This window comes from Mesitornis unicolor, unplaced genomic scaffold (genome assembly GCF_000695765.1).
Source record: "Mesitornis unicolor isolate BGI_N332 unplaced genomic scaffold, ASM69576v1 scaffold12609, whole genome shotgun sequence".
NCBI classification, from domain to species: Eukaryota; Metazoa; Chordata; class Aves; order Mesitornithiformes; family Mesitornithidae; genus Mesitornis; species Mesitornis unicolor.
Genome location: NW_010209338.1, coordinates 1 through 25727, shown reverse-complemented (window position 1 = coordinate 25727; position 25727 = coordinate 1). Strand labels below are relative to the sequence as shown.

The following is a 25727-nucleotide window of genomic DNA, read 5'->3' as shown; positions in this document are numbered from 1 at the left end:
CTGTTGCTAAAAGCCATAGGCCCAAATCCGTGCAAAACCAAATAGTGCAGTGGTGTAATTCCTGAATAATACCAGTACAACAGAAAGGAAGTATCAGGCCATACACATTCTGTTGTAACAGAAATCCACTGGGGTTTCTTCTCCCTTGGATGCTTTAGGACAGTTACCTCGTAAAGAGCCTGCTGCACAGCTGCCTCTTCAGTGGAGAGGACTGAGGTGTTCAACATCTCCTCCGTGTTATTCAAACATCGGCTGATTGCCAGAAGCAGCTCAAACAATTTTCTGTCCAAATTGGAAGAGACCTTCTCTGCCACATTATCCTGGGTAAAGGCAAGTCAGAAGTTTTCAGTACTTTCACCCAAGGCATGGCTAAGATTTATTCACTCATAGATGGTTAGTGGTTCAGTCAGCTAATAATAAAATGGAATCAGTGAAATACTGAGGGACAGACTTAGATGAGACAGTTATACGCATGTAATATTCAGAGTTGTCAAGGCCAGAGCTGAGACAATGACCCTGTGTGTACCGGGAGTGGCTGTGGTCTTGCAGGTCTCCAATCTCAGGAATGGGCACCACACAATTTGTCTTACCAGCTCAAATACTGCAGGTTTACTGAAATCACTCACATTGCTTTATACAATTTGAGGAATTTTACTCATGCTAGCAAATGTTTAGATTCAGGTAGCAGAAGTATCATAGCTGAAACTTGAAATGTTTCCTCTCAAAATCCTAAGCTGATTTCTACAGCACAGTCCATACCTGATGCAAGAGCTATACTACAGTGAATGCCATTTGCAATGTGATTATTGGCTATGTTTCCCAGTGCCCAATGTCCTGTGCCTAGAATCCCTGGTGTTTTTTGCAGTGCTAGAACACGACCTTTTTACCTGTGCATGCACCACATTTGCTTCTTGGCTTAGGTCTCCCAGCTGGACCGTGTAGGTTTTCAGTTCTTCCACAGTTGGAGTTCCTGCAGTAGCAAATGTGCCTCGGGGCAGCACGTTCATCTTTGTTGTAATCTAACATTTGGAAAAAGAACATCGCAATTAGGTGAACAGCTCAAATGAAGACAAGGCTATGGGCAACTAGATAGCACTGCTCTCAAAAAGCATTAAAAGGAAAATGTCAAGGCAGTAATATAAAGCACCTGGATAGCAGGGTTCCCTTTTTACTGGCAAAAATTCGTTGGGTAGGCTATGTCCTGATGGGAGATGGACTGAAAAAGGAGGCTCTAATTCCCAGCTTTAAGGGCTACAAGTTGTAGTTTGTGCTAAGGCAGCCCTGCTGCCCGCTGCAGTGTAAGTCTTGCCTGAAAAAGAGCTGACATTCATCCTTTTACATGACTGATATTCTTCCATGTAATGCAGTAATTTCAGAGAACAGGGAATCTAATAATAGTAATTGAATATGAACAAAACTGCTTATAACAGAATAGTTCTGTCCAAGCAGTAAAGTTCTGCAGTCTGTTCAGAATAAATACATAGCGTGCTCTTCTTGCAGACCAGACTCTGCTTTTGGTATGTGAGAGAGAGAGAATACAATGGTGAATGCAGTACAAAATTTAATCCAGAGATTTGTTTAGACCAAGATGTTCTCACTTGCAAGAACTCAGACCTAACCAACATCCATTAACTACAATAATTCATGTATGTGCTCGCAACGTTAGAGACATTATTGAAAATTAGAAAAGAATAACAAAACCAGTACGCAGTAACAATTTCCTCTGGAGAGTGCTTGCACAGATTTCAGTTATCTGATGAAGAGAAATAATACGATGAGGTAGGAAGATACACTAATTGCTATCTTTACCACTGCCTGCAGAGTGTTTTACTGAACTTAAACATACCTGAGGTTCCACAAGCTGGCAGAGTGGAGACTTCATCTTTGACGACAGCTCTTGTTGTAAATACTGCCATTTATTACCCATTTGGTCCTTTGGAGTTAAGGTGGGATCAGCCTGCTTGTTCTTTGGGTCAGGTTCTCCATTGCTGTATTGAGAAAACACTGTTAGAATGGCAAATACTAAAGCTGAATAAGCAAAATTAGATTTGTAGGACTTCTCGTATAAGTTTAGTTTCTATTGCTCCCATCCCCAAACCAAAGCGAAATCAAGTGCATGGATGATTTTTAATCCAAGCTTTGATACATTTCTTTGGGCTTTTCCCTTCCTGTGAAACATCCCAGGGATCTGCTGGCAGCCTCCACCACTGAAATGACAACATGGGGAGCATAGTCCTGTAGTATGTCTTAGTTCCATGCTGGAAAGTGCATGATCCCAACGCCCCTTTTTCAAAGATGCTGCCTTCAACCCTGACTGGGTGCACGCATTTTTACCATGCGTTTGTACAGCAATGGCTGTGAACAGAGATACCTAACCTGCCTCCGGATGCAGGTGTCAGTCCTGCCCAGTATCAGGACTGACTCCAAACACCATAATCAGCCCAATGTCAAGGAGGCTGTCACAGAAACGAGATTCCATTTCTCTGGACTGTTAATGGCAGAATCTCACAGCTTCTGATTTTGTTGTTTTGTACCTTGATTTTAATTTCTGAGTCACGCTGTCCTCAAACTGTGGCTGCATTTTTTCCATGCATGACTCAATGAAGTCAATGAGGCTTTTCTGCTCAGCTCCTTTTACTTTCAGATCCTGTGCACAGAGAGTAACATAAACAGCAAAATCAGTTATATGCACTGTATTAATCTGAAACTGTGATTGTGCTTTTCCAATCACATTTTACGTGAGTTCATTTACAAAGAAAATAAGAACACATCTATCAGAATAAAATGCACTTTATCTACAAATATGAGTTTACCAAACAAACCATTTTCTGAAAACTTCTGTTTTTATGGAATATATTTCTGCCTGAGCTGAAGTTTTAAAAGCAAAAAATTAGCAGTCAGAAACAAATTATACAGCTATAGAAATTTAAAGGTCATCAACTGCCATCCTTATACAGAGAAAAAGGCAAGGTAAAATGGGGATTTGCTCAAATATGAGGTTTAATTCCATTAGTTAAGACAGTGTCGAGTGAAAAGTGAGCAATTTTAGCAGCTCAGGCTGGATCATTTTCTCCAACTCTTTTCTAATAGCAAGAATAGGGCGAAAGCTAATTTTTGTTAGAAAAACAGAAGTAGTTTACATAGCACAGAACACGGCAGGATTTTTAAACTGCATTAACAACAACCTTAAAGTCATAGTGAGTTAGCCCATGGGAAAATGTTCACAAAGCTTTAGGTTCAAATTAGTCTTCAAAAGCAGTGTCAATATATAGATTCAGATTTCATAATACATCAGTGTTTTGAAGATAAGAGATTGGAGGAATGGGTGATGCCATTTGAATCATTATGATATAGGGCAAGTGTGAATCTGTAAAGAGAGACCTGTTGTGGGAGGACTTCCAGACTTGACAAGTGGAGAAGAACCCACAGCTGTAGTTTGGGGAAATGGGAAAAGCGGAGCAGTCTGGGATTTACAACACATAGAACCAGCAGTGCATGAACACAGCTGATACTCTTGCAAAGATTTCTCTCCACTTCCATTTACTTAAAGTTTGATCCATTCTAACCTGCTGTTAAATTCCTCACATTTTTCTCCCTGACAGTTACAAGGCTTGCTTTGCTCTTCCTGTTAGCAGATGAGTTGATACTAACCCTCCATCCTTACTGTATGACCAAATTATAGGGATGTGCAATTTATGCTTATAAATCTGTGCACACCACCTGCATTTTCTGTCTGTGCCCACAGAGATTTCGACAGCAGCCTTTACCAGTGCTGAGTCTCTGCTGGCCCATGCGAGCTCCCTTTTAGCCTGTGCTCCTCCAGCACCAGAGGGACTGTGGCTGCTTTTACACAAACACATCAGGTGGTTTCTCTGGCCCTTGCTCAACAGAGTGGGAATTAGCTCTGAAGCTGTGATTTACTGTCTCACCCCTTGGGAAGTTCGGCAAAGAGTGTGCAGCAGTGGCACAGAAGAGCTGGCAGTCACTGCCCTTGCCATTTACGCATTCTTCAAAGAGAAAGTTACTGCTTAAAGGCCGCTGTGCTGTGACACTGTCGTGGACAAACATTGTGGCATTTTAAAGGCACTTAAAACCCAAATCAAAACGAATCCTTTTCCTGTACTCCTGGCAAAATCTTGACCTCTGTCACTGAGCACTTAAAGCAGAAGAGATGTTGTTCAGAGACTCATTAAAAATCCACGACTTGCTGCAAACTGCAAATAATTATACAGCACTGTAAAGTAGATTAATAGCAAGTCTGACATTTGTGATTGACTTTTCTCCCTTTCTTGCTTCACATGGTGATGTCTAACTGTTCTTCTGCAACTACAGCACATGAAAGTGTCATGACTGTCTTGCTCCTGCTCTGCATAGCATTGATATACTTTACCTGCTCTTCATTGTATTTGTCTTGAAGCATCAACTGGACGTTTTCTAAATTGCACTTCACTTCCTTCAGCTTCAAGGAAAGAGCCTCTGTCTCTTGTTGGCAGTCTGCACTATCTCCACAATCTTCCAGTAAAGAAAGGACCTTTTGTTCAATCTCTGATAACATCACCTAGAAGGGACAGCAGTCGATTATTCATTTTTAGAAGTAAAACACTTATTCGTTTTTAGAAGTACAACACTCCTCTCCTGATAACATTCTGAAGTCAATGCTCACACTTCCCTTGTCTGAAAAGAATAGAAACATACAGGCAAAAAGAGAAATAGCTTCAAACTTGCTAGATTTTCTCCAACATAGTCTCTTTTTATTCTGAATAATTAAATAAATTTTATACTTAGTCTTAGAACTGTTTCAAACAGCCTCTGCAGGAAGTTTTCTTAACTCAGATATGGAGTAATAAAAGAGGAGAGCAGAAATGATAGAATCCATTTGGTTGCAACCAAGAAGACAACACACCCCAAAGGCGGAGAAGGAGGCAGTGCACAGACTGAGCACTTCACCCTTTGGGAGGAATGATGCTGAATTATCAAAACATAGTCGTGTTACCATGTGTCAGCCAGGCCACTGTAAGCTGTTGGGATCCGTTTTTTGATTCAAGCTGCTGTGAACCAAAGCGCATCTCTGCATTACTTTAAACTCACATTTTTAAGGTGAGTGTGGAGACAGGTACCGTGGCTCAGCTGCAAAGTTATCAACTGCAATACATTAATTGCTTTACATCATACTTCCATATCTAGAGCTTCATGCTATGTGTATTTTTTTGCGTGTAGATCTTCACTAAGTTAGAAAAACCTCCCCTCCTTCACATCTTAACTTTGAGCCAAACTATTAAAACCAGACAGGAATTCAGCAGCATTTCCAGCTGCCTGAAGCCTGCTGGTTTGCACTGGTTGGGACTGCCCTGTCAAAGCCTATGCTGACATGAACCCAAACGGGATCCAGACACAGCCAGCTACTGTGGTGCATTCAGCATCCTAATTCCCACAGAGTTCAGCACCCCAGCACTTGGCTGAATCACGGCCTAAACCCAGGGGCACTCTGTGGCATGGACTCTGTTCCCATTAAAAAAAAACAACAACTCACCCAACAACAACAACAGCTGGAAATGCCTCCTAGTAATTTGAAATGGGGACATTTCGGTATTGGCTACTTCATGGTGCGAGTGGAGTTTGTTGCCTTAGGTAGACTCAGTCATGAAGCAAACTTGTACACCAGACTGGCATCACAGGGAACTTCAAAGTGCCATGCCTGCAACATTTTCTTTTATTCTGCACACCAGAGAAAAAAGCTGTATGCCAGGATCCCACCCATCCCAGCCCTTCACGCCAGTCCTATTTTCCTCCACCACGGTTTTCGTCAATGGGTTCCACCCACTCCTTTCCTTCTGCTGCCACCTGAGGCAAGCGGCTGCCCTGGAAGGATGGCATTGGGTCCAAATATCGTCACTGCTCACAGAGGGCAGGGGAAAAGCCCCTGTCTTTCTACCTGTGATGGCAGGTTTTTGCAAAAAGTTGAAAAGAAGAATTTACCAGCTGGGACGCTATTTTATACTAGTCTTTTATATCACTCTGACAACAATAGGAAGTGAAAACGTCAAAAGAAAAAAAAAATACTGCTTTTCTTCTAGCTGATTTATCCTGATTGAGACCAGTGAAAAATTGCCTTTTAATAGAGGATTCAAACCATATTTAGCCGTGTTTCTGAAAATAATCCAAAGAAAAACAAAGCTTTAAAAATAGAGTTCTACCTAAATCCCCCAGATGCATAAAGATCTCAACTCTAAAAAATAGATATTTTAACTAAGTCCTTGGAAAGCTGAACCTGAAACTGAAACCAAGCGGTTACCTGTTTTCTGCACAGTGTAATGAAGCTGATAAAGCGGGGAGAGGAGAAGCAGTGAGCAAAGCCTTTCTGCAGATGCGTACCCCAGGGATGAGCGACTTGTTTGGATGGCAGCAGCAACCTGACCACTCTGTCTTACCTGGCAATCAGCAAGCTGCGGTTCCACCATCTGTTGCATTTTGGGGGTCTGGGTGTCTGACCCCAGGGACATTTTAGCCTTGTCTAGCCATTGCTCCAGCTCGGCAACCTGGGCCTGGCACGCCTGGAGGATTGTTTCTGGCTCAGGCCTACCGCCATCCACGGTTTTCTCCGAATCTCCCGCTTTCCCTCGAGAGCCCGGGGTGGCGATGGGGACAGGAGGCAGCTTGTCACCCTGAAGCAAAGGACATGAAAGAAACGCGGTTATCTATCTGGTTTTTTCTTTCTTTTCCCTCCCCCTTACCAATGGGAAATGTTTAACTTTCGCGCACTCACAGAGCTCCAGAACCACCCTGCCACTGTGTTCCCAGATTAAAAAGGAAAAAAAATAATAAACAAATAAAGAAAAGGAAAGGGAAACTCAGCAGCCAGGCGATCCGGGACCTGGTGTAACAGGTTTCCAGGCAGCGATTTGCATTGCACAGGTATACCTGAGCACACCGGAAGTGGGATGACTCACCATTAACCAGTTCTCCCCTGAGGAGAGATGTTTTTCTGTGGGAGTTAGATGCAAAAGCAATGCACTTAAAAGCTGCAAAGCAAGCTGTTGGGATAGGCTTATAAGCTACTTGCATGTTTGGTTCCAACAGTCAAACGAGCTTTACTCGGGCTCTAAGTCACACAGAAAAAACCCTGTATTTTTAAGTCTGTCTTGTGTAATTCTTTGTTCTTATTTGCTCTCCTTGAAGAAGCAATATTGCACACTTCCATAATAAGAGGTCTAAAGTGCTTAGAGATATCAGCAGTTGCTTGGAAGGCTGTACAAGTCTGTATGTATCTCCACATATGCAAATACTGGTACTTAGTAAGTAAATCAAGCACAATACCACAAGAACAAAACGACCTGTATGCTCCCATGGTTCTAGAGCATAAATGCAGGCAATGGAGGTGGTTGTGGCAGTGCACAAACTCTGTGTTAAAGTGAGATTTGACAGAAAATCAGTGAGCAAAAGTGCATTGTTTCAGCCATCAATGTCTTACTTTAATCATTAGTGATCTTGTTTGCCTCTGAGATAGTATGGGACAGTGCCATTAAACAGAAAGTAAATCTGAATATACAAATCCTAGAGCAGTCTATGTCTATTGAGGTATATGTGGCTGAAGAAAGAAAAAACGACCAATTTGCTTCAATCTCCATCTGAAATTTCCAGCTCTAGTTCTAAGCCTCTTTGTTTTAGTTAATTTACTGAAATAACAGAACATTACACATGTATAATACTGCACATGACACCCTTTAGTCACACATGTGTGTGTACAGAAGGATTTATTTTACACTTCCGGCATGCTCTGCCCCTCCCCAGCTCGACTCTGTTACTGCACTAAACTTTATCCCCTTCCTCTACAGAAACAGAAACTCAGATATATAGTCAAATTAGTTTAATAAAATAAATCAGTATCATCTGTGCATGTGTTCATACAAACATCATGCATTCGTGTTGCAAGACTGAGACCACGAAAGTGCCATGGAGTGGACAGTGACCATAGCTCAACTGAAAACAAAATTGCAGAATGTTTTGGGTTGGAAGGGACCTTTAAAGGCCATCTAGGCCAACCCCCCTGCAATGAACAGGGCCATCTTTAACTAGATCAGGTTGCCCCCAGCCCTGTCCAACCTGACCTTGAATGTTTCCAGGGATGGGACATCTACCACCTCTCTGGGCAACCTGTTCCAGTATTTCAGTCCCTCATCATAAAATCTAAAATCTATCCTCTTGTAGTTTAAAACTGTTATCCCTTGTCCTATCACAACAGGACCTACTAAAAAGTCTGTCCTCATCTTTCTTATAAGCCCCCTTTAAGTTTTGAAAAATCACGGAAAGGTCTCCCCAGAGCCTTCTCCAGGCTGAACAACCCCAACTCCCTCAGTTTTTCCTCGTAGGAGAGGTGTTCCATCCCTCTGATCATTTCTGTGGTCCTCCTCTGGAGCTGCTGCAACAGGTCCATGTCTTTTCTGTACTGAGGGCTCCAGAGCTGGACGCAGTACTCCAGGTGGGGTCTCACTAGAGTGGAATAGGTGGGGAGAATCACCTCCCTTGACCCACTGGTCATACTGCTTTTGATGCAGCCCACAATGTGATCAGCCTTCTGAGCTGTGAGCACACATTGGTGGCTCATGTCCAGCTTTTCATCTACCAGTTCCCCCAGGTCCTTCTCCACAGGGCTGCTCTTAACCCTTTCATCCCCCAGCCTGTATTAATACTGGGGGTTGTCTTGACTGGGGTGCAGGACCTTGCACTTGACCTTGTTGAACCTCCTGAGGTTCACACAGGCCCACTTCTTGAGCTTGTCCAGGTCCCTCTGGATGGCATCCCATCCCTTAGGTGTGTCAACCGCACCACTCAGCATGGTGTCATCTGCAAACTCGCTAGGGGTGCACTCAATCCCACTGCCTATGTCATTGATGAAGATATTAAACAGCACTGGACCCAGTATGGACCCCTGAGGGACACCACTCATCACTGATCTCCATCTGGACATTGAGCCGTTGACCACTACTCTCGGGATGCAACCGTCCAACCAATTCCTCATCCATTGAACAGTCCATCCAACAAATCCTTATCTCTTCAATTTAGAGAGAAGGATGTTGTGAAGGACTATGTCAAGGTCCAGATGGATGACATCTATAGCTCTTCCGTTGTCCACTGATGTAGTCACTCCACCATAGAAGGCCACCAGGTTGGTCAGGCAAGACTTGCCCTTGGTGAAGCCATGCTGTCTGTCTCAAACCACCTCCCTGTCCTCCATGTGCCTTAATGCATCAAAATGTATTTATTTTCACCCAAAGCAGCAATATGAAGAGGCCCACAAAGGGTTGTAGGTATCCTACCATATCATAAATACTGCAACAAACTCCAGTAGCATTACCATAACCAAACAGAGCCCCTGCCCCTAGAGAGGTTATACAAGGAGCTCAGAGGGTCACCTTGTTCAGCCTTCTTCAGGCCTTCAAACTCACCATAGCCTGACTGCCATCACCTGTGCCAGGGCCTGCAGTGCTCTGCAAAGTTTGCACAGACGTTTCCTCACCGTGTTTACTGTGTGATTCTGTTATCTCATCAGCATCCTGTAGAGAGGCAACAGTGGAAATATTTGTATCATTATTGCCTTGTTGTGCTAGAGAAGCCTCAAAGGGCAGCAACCACTCGACCTACGGTGGTTCTGGACCAAGAGTATTCACACAGAGTTGTTTTATGCCTGCAATATGGATATACAGAAAGAAAAAAAGGCACCCATCCCAACATTATCAAGACACCTAAAGAACAGAGCAGAATGTCATAAAAACTGTAGGTGATTTGGTGTATTAGATGCTGATCTTCTCATGTACAAAGGGAACATCTTCCACAAATCATGCCACAACAAAATGCGCATTTTACGGCCTTTCCAAGAATTAGTGAAATGAATTGCTGCTAACAAGTGTGCATTTCTGTCTTTAGGGTTTTTGTCAGGCTAGAAGAAATTAGTATGTGCAACAGGAAAGGAAATTTTAAATGGTGAGATTTAGTGTGAAATGGAAGACAGAGAACCTGAATAAGGCCATCTTGTCCTGCATTTCTACAGCTCTCTTACTTTGCAGACTTCAGCAGTACCTTGGAGTTATGTTTGTGAAAAATATATGCACATGTGGAAAAGTTATAGAAAAGTTCCTACTATGTAGAGTTAGACCTGAGTGCATTACCTGAATGATGCCATTGGACAAGGTACCAGAAGACCAGGAGGTTGCACTGTCTTCCTTGTGCCTTTCATCATCTCTTTCTGGAGGCCAAAAGCTTGCATCTGTCTCTGTGGCTGTACTTCCCTTTGAAAGCAGCAACAGCTCAGCGTTAGCTTGTGAACAGGAGGCTCAGATATTCCTTCAGGCAATGTAAATAACTGCAGACCTTGAGTAACACCTTGCTCTATTTCTGCCTTGTTTATGTCTCTTTATTTTGTTTCCCAAATCCCACCTTTTTTCACTCTACAGACCTGCAGTAAGATTAATAGCAGCTGGATGACAGAGTTTTCCCTAGAGACCTGAGTATCCTCATTTTTTTCACACTATTTAAAAAACAACCCAAACCAATCTTTCTCCTGTCCTGTCCCCTAAAAAGAGACGTAAAACAAAACAAAAAATTCCAAGACCTATATGTAAAGAAAACTACACCAATGAAGGTGCAGAATCAGAAACCCTGAAACTGAAGTGTGTGGATGGGCAAGGTAAGAAACCATCTCTATCCAAGCCGTTTGGACTTCTTTGCACTATCTAACCATTGAGTTTCATCCTTTCCTAGCCTAAAGCAACACTCCAATACCTCTTTAGCACATTTCATTTTGATTCCTGTTGCAAGGATATAGCAAAATGGCTAATTAATGTTCATGGTGAGGAACATCAGGGAAATGAAGACCCTTCAAAACTTGGTTGAGGCCACAGTCCCTCCCACGATGCAGATGCAGATGACAGCAGCTGGTCACTACCAGCCTGGCTAGTCTGTGAACTGCTCTGCAGGCATGTAGCTAGGCCACAAGCTCACCAGCACTTCTGCACATTCCTGATTTCATTCAAATGCATCTTGTGTAGTCCCTAGTGTGCAGGAAAGCGTGCAGAAAATTTCACAGATTATTTCTTCATTTTCCAAAAGCTATTAACTTTTAAAAAGTAAATTTTATATATATATATGTGTGTGTGTGTGTGTGTGTATTTATATATTTATATATTTTTATATATATATAAAATAATAGCTTTTTGAAAGCTACTAACTGTTCCTCTGCAGTTCACCTGGGCATTCAGACTCCCCAGATTCAGAGCAAACTGTTGAGCAGTGTCTCCCAGTTTCTCCCATTCTCCCAGAAATGTTTCCTATCTTAACTTCATTCCCAATAGTCTGATCATGCACTTTTTTCTTAAGCTCAAAAATACAAAGCATTTTGCTTGTTTCTTTTAAGTTTTAGCACTTCAGAAGTTGTCCAATTCTGCCTGAACCGGTTCCCCCCCACATATAAACATTGGTATTTAGGCCCATATTTTGCCACTAACAGCTCCATAACAGTAGTATTGCTGTATAAGCAATCCCATCAAAAGCAGGATCACACATCACAGAATGAGGTGCTGTGTAATGCTGGTACTGTAATATTGGTAGGCTGGCTCGAGCGCAATTTCTTAGTACCTTGGAGTGATAACAGATAATTCAATTTGTTCTGAAGTATTTTGAATTTACACGTTTTTCATAATTTGTCCTGCACCAAAATCTTGTATCTTACATACACAGCTGTATATATAAGATATCTACTGAACTCACTTTGCTGTGGAAAGAACAGTCTTCTGATTCTTCATCTAAGGAAGGCAGAAGAGACATCATTCCTCTTTTTTTCAGCTACAAAAATACACATAAAGAGACAGTCTAATTATGCATGACAAGAACAGTAAAAGTCTCTTCTCTTCTGGCTGTGAACCAAAAGAAAGTTACCACTTGGGGTCCACTTTTGGAGCAGCACTGAACATCTGCCACCCTACATGGAAGTAATTGGAAGCTGCAGGTACTGAGCGTTTCTGAAAATTGGGACTTTTCTCTGTGCTGTCATGTTTCAACATCACAGCTATAACGAGGACAAGTTCCATTTTGTTCCATGAAAACAATGTACTGAAAATCCCAGAACTACACATCGAGGATTTTGCTGCTGACTGCTTGATGGAAACTTCATGCTGGATCTGCTCATGCTGAAAAGCAACCATAGGCACACCTCTCTCCCCCTTTCTCCTAGGCACACATCATACTCAGTTCTTCCGGGACCATTCGGAAGCATGGGGAGGAGAAGTTGTATTGATTCACAGCTGTAGGGGTGCTCCTCTCTCACGTGCCACTCCTCCTGGAGGAAGAGCAGTCATTTACCTTTCCTCTTCGGCTCCCAGTAAGTGATCGCAACGTGGTGCTCTACTTACCTGGTGACCAGAAACATCAGTCCAAATCAAGTCACTTTGTGCCTTGAGAGAGGCTGTGGGTTCATCTTCTGATTCAGCCACTTCTTGCTGTAAGCACTGGTGAAGATCAGACATTGAATTCTTCATCCTGGTGAGGATGTCTTCCTTTCTTTGGCACAGCTTAATGATTTCTTCTTTTACAGCTTCCATTTCTCCCTAAGAAGCAACAACATCTGTAAGCATCCGTGTTTCTCACTTAGCCAAACAGTAACGTAACAGATGATACCAGTGACGCATCTTACTGAGACTGGGCCTATTTGCTCTTTTTCCTTTTTCAGGGCATTGGGACAGTTCCCCATTGTCACTGAAGGTGTCCAGATACAAGCAAACCAGCAGCAACAGACTCAGCTCAGGACAGCACTTGCTGCCTGTAATACAGGAGTTGGTAGTCTGGAAGGAAATGTGAAAAGCTGGATAACTAATTACGCCTAGGTCCTGCATAGCCAAGGGGAATACACATTTCCTTTGGAACTGAGGGAATGCAGCTGGGTTACATTACTCTGTGTGTCAGTACTTCCAACTACCTTCTCTGGAAACCTGCCACAAAACACTTAGGATAGAATTGATGAGGGCGAGGACAGCAATAAGGGTAGCTCAGAGCTGAGTCTTCTTTACTGAAGCTGGCCTAAAAGAAGGAAACACAAACCATTTGGTGGGTTTTAATAACAAAATTATCACATGTCTTTGAATGTGTTCCCAACAAAGTACAAGGAATTTTTTCATGTTCTGCAGGTATTAAACAATAAACCAAGTAACTCTGCACTTACAAAGAGGGAAATGAACCTGTATTGGTCTCCTCCGTGGTCATGACTATTGCTCTAGCTGCTGTTCTGCCCTTAGAGCCTTCTGCTGAGGCCTTTCCTCACCACCCAGTCTCCAGGTGAGCAAGGCAAGCACAACGAATAAGAGAGTAAGACAGCGCAAGGAATAAAATGTCCCACTCCGTTCATTACTCAAAGTGCTAAAGCTCTTTGAAGCATTGCTCCTTGCTCAGAATACTGAAATGTGGCTAAATATCCTGTTGCACACTGGGCTCAGTCCATCAGAGTAAGCTTTGATGCTAGACTTGAAGTAAATCCACAGCATGCTCTATTATGGTGTGAATAACACTATGCAAGTAATAATCTGTGACAGATGAAAGCAGTAAGACTGCTGGTTCTGTTATCGACTACAGCTTCTTCAGTTAATAACGCCAGTGTGGCTGCATGGCAGGGAAGGTGGAGGCAGGAACCCCAGCGAACTTTCAGAGGTGATGGCAACTCTGCTCAGACAAGGATGTTTTTTCTTTTTGTACACTCAAAAACACAAGGTAAAATCTTCCAAAGGTAGAGGCAAGAGAAAGGCTTTGGAATGAAGAAAGAGCCATCCATGATAATTTGACAAGTTTTCATAAATGTCCACTAAGAACAGTACTTCTGTTTGTTTCATTGCAGGAGGAGACTTTACAGCACACATTTATCAGCTACTGCTTTGCAAACTTAACTAGCCAAAAACCTCCTCAGAAACCAAATATCAATTAACATCGCTTCTTCATCTGAAGACCCTCAATAGGATGAGCAATCCCATTGCCTGCTCCTGTTCATTAAATGCTACAACTGTGAAGCAGGTTTTCCTCTAAAACAAGGGCTTTTAAACAGAAAGTCCTACGCTCAAAGACAAAAACAAGCAAGAACCAGGAAATGACTAGTACTAGCATCAAGCCTCTAACATCCCACCACCTGAAAGCAGAGCAGCTACGCACTCAGGAGCCTACTGAGTGATTACAGTTATTAGGCAAGTACAATTTATGTGTAATAAATTATTGTGACTGACTGCAAAAAGCTGAGCATTTCAGAGGCACTTGAGTGCTCAAGCTATTACACTTAATTAGCAATTTCCTGACTTCTGCAGTGCTGTCCTTACAACGCATCTTATTTTTGCATTAAATAATCAATTTCTTCATTACAGAAAGCAGCCAACTGCAGGGAGAAAAGCAACACGTTTATCAGTCGATGAAAACACAATGTGGCAATGAGGACGAAGAAAGGTGTATAAAGAATCTAACCCTAACCAGAATCACCGAAAGCACCATTGCAGAGTCAGTGATCAGAAATGGACTCAGTTCCCTCCTTATGGCACTATCCCAAGCTACCACCTCAGCAACTTTAGCAGGATGCTGAACACAAGCAAGCTATCAGTGCTGCACATTATTTCACCAAAACAGTTGTCAGTCATTATGAAAACAGCACTCTAAATTTTTCTCATAAATTGATATAGGCACTTCGACACATCAAAGTCAATAAGGAGTACACTTGAAAGACATGCCCAACTTGCAAACTAATATTGATTGCAATATCTCTTCGTGTAAGTCATCTTATGCATGCGTAGTCACACTGGCATTCAGTTGCCTGCTTGACTGTGGCAAGAAAGGGAAGCACATTGCTATTTCGCAGTTCTCTGTGTCATCAGGATTAGTGTTAGTGAGGACAAGTAACAGACATGAGGGAGAAAACCACGAAACCCACCTCTGGACAATGAGTCTTCTGAGCCGGCGGTTGATCTTCATGTGATATTTCAACCAAATGGTTCTTCAAGAACTGTTTCAACTTTTCAATTTCTTGCTCACATTCTTCTGTTTTCTTTACAGAATCCTGTGAAATAGTAATCCTCATAAATAATTTTGAATTAAATAGCACAGAAACAAACTAGTCAGTAGTGCAACAAGCTTGTATTGAAGAGTACCGGAGCCTCCTTTGTATCTGTAGTCACATGTAGAGGAAACTCTGTTCTGTTAACTTTGCACAGCCCTATCCTTACAACGTTTACTATTCAGCTGCTAAAGACAAACAAACTGCTTCATCCACAAGTCAAAGTATGGTGATGTATTCTGCCTAGGAGCACACCTTTGCTTACTTCAGTGCAGAGCTATGAATTTGGCTATAAAATGCAAATGGAGCATATTTAATCACATTCATTACCATTTAGAACAGGACTGGAAAAAAAGAGAAATTACGGGGTTTCATATCAAGTTAGAAAGCCTACCTGGTTTTTATTGGTGCTCAGGTCTTTACTGTTACTACTTTACTGTAGTTCTGCACTGACCAAAAGTAAACTGTGCTGAACACCAGGCAGACACTGCAGCTCAGAGGGCAAGCCAACCGCAGTATCTGACAATTTGAATATTTCCTATAAAAGTGAGAAGTATTTCCACTTCATGTGGGCTTCCTCTTCTTACATGACTTAGAGGAAAACATATTATATGTTATAACCTGCCAAATTCACTTTTACTCATTTGACCATGACAGCAAAATCCCATCAATCCCCTGTTCCTGCAGAAATCATCAATCTCCCCACACATATGCTCATGTTTTTCAGCTATAGTGTGTCATGATGTCTCAGGTGACTAAGAAATTCTTACATCTACAAACCGGAATATTTTGTGAAAACATTTAGTTCACAGAACATTTGGTGGTTCTGTGTTTTCCGACCCATGGGCTGAGAACCAAAGAATAACTAATGACTGTTCCTCAGGTGTCTGCAAGAGGTACCAAAGAAAACACAGCCTATTGTCAACTGGCTTGAACTTTGCTGATAGCAGCACCTGAACAGCCCGACAAGTCAAAAAAATCTCTCTGCAAAGCATGCACAGACTCTGCCTTTCAGAGAAAAGTCTCTCCGTTTCCTCACAATAGCACTCCCTCCTGACAAAATGCAAACCAATAAGGTTCTACGTGACTTTTATTTTTTTACTTAGAGGATTTAAAGGGAAGAAAAAATTGTTTTCCCCACTTAAAAAGCCACTGGAGAGGAAGATATTTAATTGTGGCCTATAATCTTAATGCCATAGCTAAAGAATTAGAGGAGAAAAAAAAGGAGTAGGTCTTCTCCTGTTCAGTTTTAATGAGAAACTAGAAGTCCTTCTGGAAAAGAGATTCTCTTACCACATGAACAAGACTGTTTAGTAATAGATAAAATATGTACTACCTCAAATTTCCTTCACTGCCTAGAGAATATGAATATTCTGTATACACTCTGATGTCTTGTGTTACAGGCCAATATGTGAATACAGCCACTTGTCTGAAGAGAATTAATTCATCTGCTCCCTGCCTTCCGCTGAGGGGCAAAAAAAAAATCTTATTTTATCCTTTTCCTAATAGAACATTAATTATGTTCTATTGTACATGGGACTGAATCTCTTCCTAGAAGTGTTGCCTCTCTTTTGAGTTATTTCCTGCTAAACATTTGCTCTTTACTTTTCATATTGTGGTCATACTAGAAGACCTACCCATGGAAAAGCCTCGCTCTGCCTGTAGGCAATGCAAGCAGGCATTGTATTTGTTATGGAAGGGCTTGCTGAAAACGAGCACAGTAAATCATCAAATATGCAAATACTGCCACTCTGTTGCACAGAAAACCGGTAGAAGCAGCTGTGGCTTCCAGCTCTTCTTCCCGATGACATTATTTAGGGAGTGATAGGTGTGGTACTTGACAGGCCACAATGAAAAACAGAGAGCAACATTGCACACATCTCTAGGTCACCTAAATCCTGCCCCAGAGCATTTACATTACCTATTACAGGTTCTGTTTCTGTTAGACTTTCTCAGGTGTTACACTGCAACTTAGTTATACAAATTATGCAACATCCTCCTGCATCACAGATAGCCAAATACGGGCAAACACATCCAAACACTCACATTTCAAAACTAATCCTCAGGAAAAACATAACGATGTATATATTTGTACAGGAAGCTTGCCTCCCATTTGCTTTCCTCTCTATCAGGATGCTTACTACCTTTCTAATGCAGCACTCAAAATGCCATCATTTACTAGCTTTATCCTTTGTTACGTCTTAGCTGGTGCTACACTTGTATTGTAGCACCGCTGCTGTTAACCCATTCAATAGGACTGAAAAATCTTTTTTGCACAGTTTGATATCCTAGCTGCCAAGAATTGCAATTTTTCCAATCTGTTTTCTCACAAAGAAATTTCACTCAGCTACAGTTTGCTGGATGCCTATAACATAAAGGCAAATGCTAAGCAAAAAAGGTTACAGCTGTTTCAAAAAGGAGAAAAATCTAAACCTTGACCTAATGCTCCACATAAACCAGTTAGAAGTCTTACAGTAACACTCTGTAATTGCAATGCACCCTGTTCCTGATGGCTTTAAAGGGTTTTGAAAATTCTCGAGTGTTTCATCTGGTAACTCTCTGAAAAGGGTACATTTTACTACATCCGTTTTTCAGACATAAGAAATTGTACGGCCTAAAAACAAAAGTCATCCGGATCTCACACAGTCACTGCGTTTCACCAAGCTCCAAGCATGCATTAGTCATGTAGTGTGTTTGAGGTTTTCTTTTCCATGTTCAAGGTAAGTTTAAGGACTTGAGCACTGCGTATAACACTGGTATTCAGCCACCAGTTGTGCAAACCTTGCTTATTAGGCACCTGTGCCTTAATTTCTTCAACAATATGCTAAAACACATGGTGTCAGCTGTGAGTGAATTGGAAAACTGAAATGAATTTCAAGACTACCCAGTGTGCCTTGTTGTACTATCAAATGACACAGGAAAAAAAACACAGAACAAAGAAAAATATCCCCAAACCATTACATAAAGGACACAGTAGGTACACTGTATGGCTGTGAAAAAATGTTGTCTACCCATCAAAATTATCATAAAATTAAGGTGGCTTAGGTGACAGTAGAAAAAAAGAAACCAATTACCTCCAGTAAGTCATTTTGTTCCTGAGTAATTTTTTCTAATTTCTTCAATTCTCTCAAGAGTTTTCTTGCTCTTTGGAAGATTGAGAAAGGTTGCGTTTTCACCCCTGGTAGCTGAAGTGCTTCTTTGTAGGACAGTATATGAACAATGGTCTTCTGCATGGGGCCAACGTGGTCAAGTACAACCTGTTAGGATACAGGATAGATGATGGATGTGACACTGAGCTGGAAAAATGAGCACTGAAAATTTATACTACTATCAAGATGTGCAAAAGTTCTCTTCTGTGAGTTTCCCGTTTAAGAAGGAAGAATATTTTAATCTTGGAACAAACAAGTAAAAATCCATGGTGAGGTTGTCTAAAGCAAGAGGAAGATATAATTTACATTTACAATTCTTTTTCTCCATATACATACACACATACATTATACACGGTGGCAAAAAAGGGTCACATTCAGATCAGTTACTATTTTACTAAGTGTGTCATTTCAAAGTACTGCATCTTTGGCAGTGAAAATACTCAAAAAACTGCTGCAAACCCTTCTACGTCACCTCAGCCAACTGTTTTTTCTTTTTTGATAGCACAACACCCCAGGTGGGTGCACAGTTGACAATCACCTTTATCAGCTTTGGCCGAACGGAAACGTGCAGTTTCGTATCACAACACGCGTTTCATGGAGGAGTCAGTGATCGACTTAGGAAAGACAGAACGACAATGCCAACTCACAAGTTCTTGGTTCTCCTACAGAAATCCTATGAATCTCCTAAAGAATCTCCAATGAAATCCTACTGAGACCTCATGTAGCTGGGAACGTCAGAAGAAAAAAGAGAATATAAACCACCTCGGGGCCTTTTCGTTAGTAATATTTTTGTTAAATTCCCTCTCAAGGAGATTTCATTTTAAAAGGCCCCAATTGGAGTAGAGATGCTTATTCTCTCATTCATAAGTACCCTGCACTGGAAGTTGTTTGTTATTAGCACACTATCCAGGCTTCAATTTTTTAAAAAAAGGAAGTACACATACATTGTTTTCCAGAAGAATTATTGCTTTAGTTTTTCCATATAATGTAGCCATTACAAAATCGTGCTCTAGAAAACAAAGTTATGAGAGTTTTGATGACATTTTTATCTCTCTCCTGAAACTGAACCCATGCTTTTTGTCTTTCAGTCAGCTAACAATGTGGACTGCATGTGCTATAATGCTTTGTTTTACTTCACTCAAGCAGAGGAAGGAGAACCAGCTGGCCAAAGTGCATGATGAAGTGTCCTCAGCTTACATTTCCAGAAATGTGTACTAAATTTTGCTTCCATTTTTGGAAAAACAGGGCCTGATTTGCAGACTTTCAGATTACTTACTGTTTGATGAAATAATACTTTCAATCTCTGACCTGAGAGTTAGAATTTGTGTAATACTAGCTTTTTGAAGTCATACACTAAAAACTTGTTCATGATACTATGCAGTCACAGAACAGCCTTAGCATTGTGAAAACGTATTTATGCTGATTCATGCATAAATACAAAGGGGAAACATATGGGACTCTTCACAGACCTGTCCATGTTTAAGTTGGTCTTTAGGAGAAAATTCTAACAGATCATCTGATGACAGGATTGTCTTCATTTCGGCAATATCCTTCTCAAATGCTTTCACATGAGATTCAATGGCATCCAATTCCTGGGTTTGGGAACAAAGAGAGTATTTGTAGATAGTACAGTTTAGAAACTTCCTCCAAAAACCAAAGCCAGCTTGCATTTATGCCTTTCATTTAAATTTGAAGAGAAATACTGAAAAACAAGTGCAGCACATGCAGGCCATGTTAATGGATGCTGCCAATCGAAAGGTTAGTTATTACAAATGATGTATCATCAGAACTTCTGGAGGTTATGCGGTCTGTTTTAAACCCTGAATGTAGAATTGAAATACCGCTGAAAAGTCACAGTACAAATTACCAGTAGCTTAATTAGATACCAAACACCTTCTGATGGTTTGTTCCCAAACAGTTAATTTACTCACTTGGCACACCTACTAAAACCAGCACACCTTTTTTCTACACGGGCAATACAAGCTGTGTTTCGTAACATATGATGAATCTGATAAAAGGCACTTCCAGATCACCCAGACTTACATCAGCCACATGCTGGATCTGTGGAAGAATCTCAGCTGTCTCTTGCTGTAAAGTTGCTACTTGATCATCTATTTCATTTAGCTGTTGCATCACACTGTCTGTCTCAAAGACTGGTGTTAGCTCCTCCAGCTCCAAGTAAACATTGTGCAGGAGATTTTGCTTTTGCTCTGAGTCTTCCAAGGCCATCTGCAGACAAAATAGGAGCTTAGTTTGATCCATCAATGGTGAACCTCAACGTTTCACAGAGGTTAGGACCAGAAGGAAACAGCTTTTATTTCCTATATCATTGACCATTGCATATATTCCCAAAAGCTTATTTTAGACTAAAATACTTCACTCATAAGGGAACTGAACTGCTTCATCCTGCAGGCAGAAAACTGAGAGACTGATGCCATGATTTTAAGGGAAACAGATAAATTAAGTCTCCATGAGCATGACAAAAGGCATGAAGAGGAAGATTTCAAACTCAGAGAGAGATCCCACCCCAAAAAAAGAAAACTATGAGATCCTGGAAATGATTCCTCTCCAGCTCCTGTGCCATGGTCAGGCTGACTCCAATACAGAAAGAACCATTTATATTTAGGCACTAAAAACTGATTCTAGCCACACAGTAGGGTAACAGAAGACAATGAGACATTTTGGGAAGATAGATGTAGTACAGTTCAGCACTGCTGACAGATATTTCCAGCACCAAAAAGTAGCCGTCTATACTTCATGACTGTCAACTATAACTATTTTTTGACTAAAAGGATTTACCGAAAATGATAAATTCTTTATGTTAGTAAGTCTTAAGAATGCAACATTGTGTCTGTACGCAGCAACCAGTCCTGACAAGCCCACATATCTGCATTACCACTTACGTGAAGGTCATCAGTATGTTTGCGTAAGCTTTTCGCAGAGTCATGTTGAGCATCTGCTCTTAGCAAGCACTTGGTGCTTTCTATCCAAACTTTCACATCCTTTAAGAGTTCCTCATATTCTTCCATCTTGTTGGCAGCCTAGAAAATGACAGGATTTTACAAAAAGACCCAAATGCATTCCTATTCTCTGTACAGGACAAACACATCTATGGACAAGAGTAAAAGAAAACGGGATGCATTTTCATCAAGGTCAGTTAAATTAGTATGGTGAAACAAAGATCATAATTTTTCCATAACAGTTTCATGATTTCAAGCCATCTCCTCTAATCAAAGGTAATTTTGGTGCTTATGTGCTTACACTTCATAGGGGCACTATTGAGATTTATATGGCAATGTTACTGTAATAGATAGCCCAGCAGAGTCATAGAGAACCGTCTGATCGCCCATCCAGGGCCATGAACTCCCCATGCTAACCCCCACCAGCCGTGGAGCAGAGCCGGTCATTTGGGGTAGCAGCTGGGGTGATGTTTGCCACTCTAGAAACTCTTAGCTACAATAAGCCAATGCACCTACAGTCGGCTTTTGACTCTCTATTAATTTGAGAGCTTTTGATGATGTTTTATGTAAAGCCTTTATTCTGTTGGGTTTTTTTTCATAAGATGTGGTTATCTTTAAATCGTTACATTTGCATCTACCTTGTTCAAAACGGCAGTTCTGCGCTCGGCAAGTTGCGAGACCTGTTGGTACTGCTGAAGGGGGGTTACCAAGATATCCATCAGCTCCTGTGCATGGCAGGAATCCTGCTCTACTATGTCGTGCACTTCTGCATCCAGTTCATTGAGTTTGTAATGCCAAAGGTCCAGCATATCCCAGATTTGCTGCATGTAGAGAGAGAAGGGAAACGAAATATAAGGTCAGGGTCAAAGTAACAGCAGAGCTGTTTGTTCTACCCGTGGGCCATGTGGAGTTGCAAAGATTTTGGAATTGATATGACAAGAACAGAACACTCTGCATCTATCGGTGTGATTCTCAGTTTTAAAAAGACATGTATTTTCCTGTGAGAAAGAACTGGTAAATATTCACTACCCACATGCCTGCTTGCACTTCTCCTTTTACAGATGTAAAATGAATGGAGGGCCACTTTACGCTCCTGCTAAACCAGGCTCTGTAGAAACAACCAAAAATCTTTTAACACCCACAGATTTTTTTTTGCAAGATTACCTTCTGAACTTCTTTGGCTTTTGCAATGTTTTCACTCTTCTGTTCTAACATCTTTTCAATAGCTTGAAGACCATTGTTAATAGTTTCTGCTTTTCTTTTCAGCACATACTGAGGAGAGCTCTGCAAGATTTCAAAGCTAACCTAGCAGAGGAAAGAGAAAATGATAAGGGAGATTACAAAGATCTGCTTGTTTCTGTGCACCAACTCACAAAAAATACTCAAATTTTCTTCATGTTTCTCTTGTCAAGTCACTCAAAAACACAGGAATGGAATTACATTTGCAGGGAGAAGTGTTAGTGTGAGCAGGTCCAACATTTACCTATTGTTCAGTAATTTCCAATAAATTAAAAGCGACCGGTCCAGAAAGGCAATTCCTGAAGAAACAGACAGTAAGACACTGCAACCCCCTGGGTGCTCTGCTTCAGCTGCCCCTGTTCTGCTCTGTAACAGAGGCCAATTGTGCCGCACTGTGCAAAGGACCACGTTTAGAGTCGTGCTGTGAGGAACCTAGAATGACGTCTTTATGTCTCAGCTGACAGCTATCACTTCCATGCAAGAAATAAGGGAATATGGAAGTGCATCAATATATAATTTCTAATTATAAATGTAGAGATTTATTACTAAAATAAGAGGCTCTGATTTATTTTATTTCCTAAATGCATTCTTAAAAATTCCAAGACAGTTTATACTGTTTTCACTACCTAAACGTGAAAAGCAAATGTTATCTGGTTTCCAGAACCAGTTCTTTCTCATATAAAGTGTGTATTGGGATAATATTTTATCTCAGTAAATGAAACAGTAAGCAGCAAAAAAACAACAAGCCAAAGCATAAATACTGTTTTACTTCCATTCTGTTTCTCTGTCCTACTCAGTTGTTGGTTCTAAAAAGACTGCTTCAATTTCGAAACAGAAATGACAAAGTTATCAAAATTAAAACTAATGAGCTGTAATGAATGTGTCTCTAAATACTTAATGCAACATAAAATGAATGAATAATTTGATGAACAGTAACAAGTAACTGGATTTCAAAATTGTTTAATAAAACTTTCAAGTTTTATCAAATTAACTGAGATTTAGCCTTTAAAATTGCATTAAACATTATTTCTGAAATAACTGAACTGAGAGATTCTTTTTCCTTTTAAAAGTAAACCAAATGAATAAATAGCAATGATAATAACTATACTAGGCTAAAATCTGACCCCAAACTTACAGAATGACTCCCTTTTCCTTTAATTTTGCTTTCAGTTAACTGTTTACACACACCATAGACAGAATACATTGCAGAAAACCGAGGTGATATAATTTAGTGGTTTAAATTCCCTGCCTGCTTTGAAAGGAATGCAGCCATGTCCCAAGTGGTGTTATAAAGAATCATGCCAGACACCTCACTGTGTGTGCAAATTAGAGAAAGAAGAGTCGGTTTCAAAGTCCTCTTTTAACTCAGTTTTGAAAATATCTTCTCAATTAACCTATGCAAAGTTCCCAATCAACTTTGACGAGTAGTTCAGTTTAACAATCAGACTGGACAGAAGACAGCATCCATCTCATATCCAAGACTTTATTGCTAGTAGTTCTGCCACGTCCTCTTTTAACAGAAAAGATATTACATTCACACTGCTTACTGTAAGGTTATTCTGAAAGGAGACAGTTAACATGAGGAATCTTTCCTTACGCATTTAACAGGAAGAAAATGCAAATGTAAATAACGTTTCAAGTTGAAATTTATAGTTACGACATTCATAAAATACTGCTGCAATTATTTATACATTACAAAAAGGTAGACATGAAAATTACATCCAGTTACCTTGTCTTCTAGGTCTCGCAATACTTTCTTGCAGTCCTCCAACTGTGCTTCAATCTCTGCAGGAACTATTGTATACATTTCAGAATACTTGATCCGGAGCTTCTCCATGATATCCTTTAGAGTTTGACTCTCTTTGCCAATAATGCTCTGAACTTCCTAGAAAATTGAGAATAACTTCAGCAGCTCTGCCCAGTTTTTACTGAGTGCATATGTGTATACATACATAGCTGTGTGAATATATATATGTACACTACGTACTATGTACACTACAATTATAATCTGGAAGAGTTGTTTTTGTGATATCAAACCTAATTTGACCACCTCTGCAAGCAGACTAACTTGGAGAAATACTCTCTCATTTAATCAAATGATGCTTCTCGATCTGAAAGAATTAATTAAACTTGATGTTACTCCGTATCAGGCACCTGACGCACGGGTGTTTATTGACAGGTATAGCGATGTAATCATTTGAAGTGCTCCTATGATTAAATGTTAACCTCTGTGCTCTCCCTTTTACCAAAAGTGCATTTTCTCTTTGAAAGATGTTTAATAGCCAGCGTTCATTCCTTCATTATTATAAACAACACAAAGGCCACAAAAAGCAACAGGTTTCAAGTGAAGTGTCTGCTTTCAGGCAATTATGCAGAGCAGCACAGCAGGCTCCTTTCACAACAGTGGTTTCCAGTTCTGCATGAAGAATGTGGGTTTTATGAGATAAAAGAAACTTGAACGACTGCCTACAGCCCATGGCCTAGAAATAAAATCTGATCTAAGTCCTCTTGCAGAAGGAATGAAGAAACTCATTTGTTTCAAAGGTTTTCTAGAATTTCGGGTTTGGAAGTTCTGTTTGTTTGCACTATGACTCCTTTTCCCAATGCTCAGCTGTTGGAGAAACTCAAATGTTAACTCAAGTTATCGAGGAAAATGATCTAAAGCTTCTACCAGCCAATGAAAGACATTAAAATTAAAATCCTTTTCTTTTTCAATCGAGGGTAATAGCAATCCCTTAACTCCTAGTCTTCACTTAGGAATCTTTTCCCTCACACAAACACAATGCACAGAAGAAATACGTGAGAGACTGAGACTGATTTATTTCCTGTCATCTCACAACAACTGGGTCTGACACAAAAAACCCTCAAAAACAGCTGTGTGCCTAATTCTACCATAGAGAAGGCTGTTGTTCTCAAACGGCCCAACTCAGACTGTGCCAACATTTACAGGAGTTTATAGATTCCCTGACTTGAATCTGAAAGAATCAGTTGCAACATAAGTGTCCAAAACAATGCGTGTTTCTGCAAAGTGGTTTCTGTATATAAATTAATGTTCACATTTCACAGATTATTTAGCTGGAAAGCAGATGCCTGTCAAAACTGTCACAATTGTTTTCCTATGGGACTGGATGATATCACTTCCCATTTGCATATTCATCTATGCTGGTGGCTTAAAAACTTCACCACCCGACTAACCTAGATTTGTCAGCTGGAAGTGAAACAGGCACGTCCATCCAATAAATGCAATGCGGCCCTGAAAACGCTATTGATTTTATAGAAACTAGTCTAGTTGGAGGCCTGTAACTAGTGGAG

At 40.7% G+C, this 25727-nt stretch overlaps 1 protein-coding gene across 1 annotated transcript in view; it reads right to left on the bottom strand.

The window, feature by feature from the left end:
• The window catches only part of LOC104547241 (nesprin-2-like), a gene marked incomplete at its 5' end in the record, with an annotated part of 89430 nt that extends 65130 nt beyond the window's left edge, over positions 1-24300 (bottom strand). Inside the window, 18 exons of the mRNA XM_010192850.1 lie at positions 168-320; positions 888-1019; positions 1847-1988; positions 2535-2647; positions 4391-4558; positions 6429-6662; positions 9444-9551; positions 10164-10283; positions 11761-11835; positions 12402-12596; positions 14945-15070; positions 18142-18324; positions 19686-19808; positions 20260-20445; positions 21120-21257; positions 21815-21997; positions 22341-22481; positions 24145-24300. Coding sequence (XP_010191152.1) covers positions 168-320; positions 888-1019; positions 1847-1988; positions 2535-2647; positions 4391-4558; positions 6429-6662; positions 9444-9551; positions 10164-10283; positions 11761-11835; positions 12402-12596; positions 14945-15070; positions 18142-18324; positions 19686-19808; positions 20260-20445; positions 21120-21257; positions 21815-21997; positions 22341-22481; positions 24145-24300 — 2676 coding nt within the window. The remainder of the gene's footprint in view (positions 1-167; positions 321-887; positions 1020-1846; positions 1989-2534; positions 2648-4390; positions 4559-6428; positions 6663-9443; positions 9552-10163; positions 10284-11760; positions 11836-12401; positions 12597-14944; positions 15071-18141; positions 18325-19685; positions 19809-20259; positions 20446-21119; positions 21258-21814; positions 21998-22340; positions 22482-24144) is intronic.
• Positions 24301-25727: the final 1427 nt, after the last annotated feature.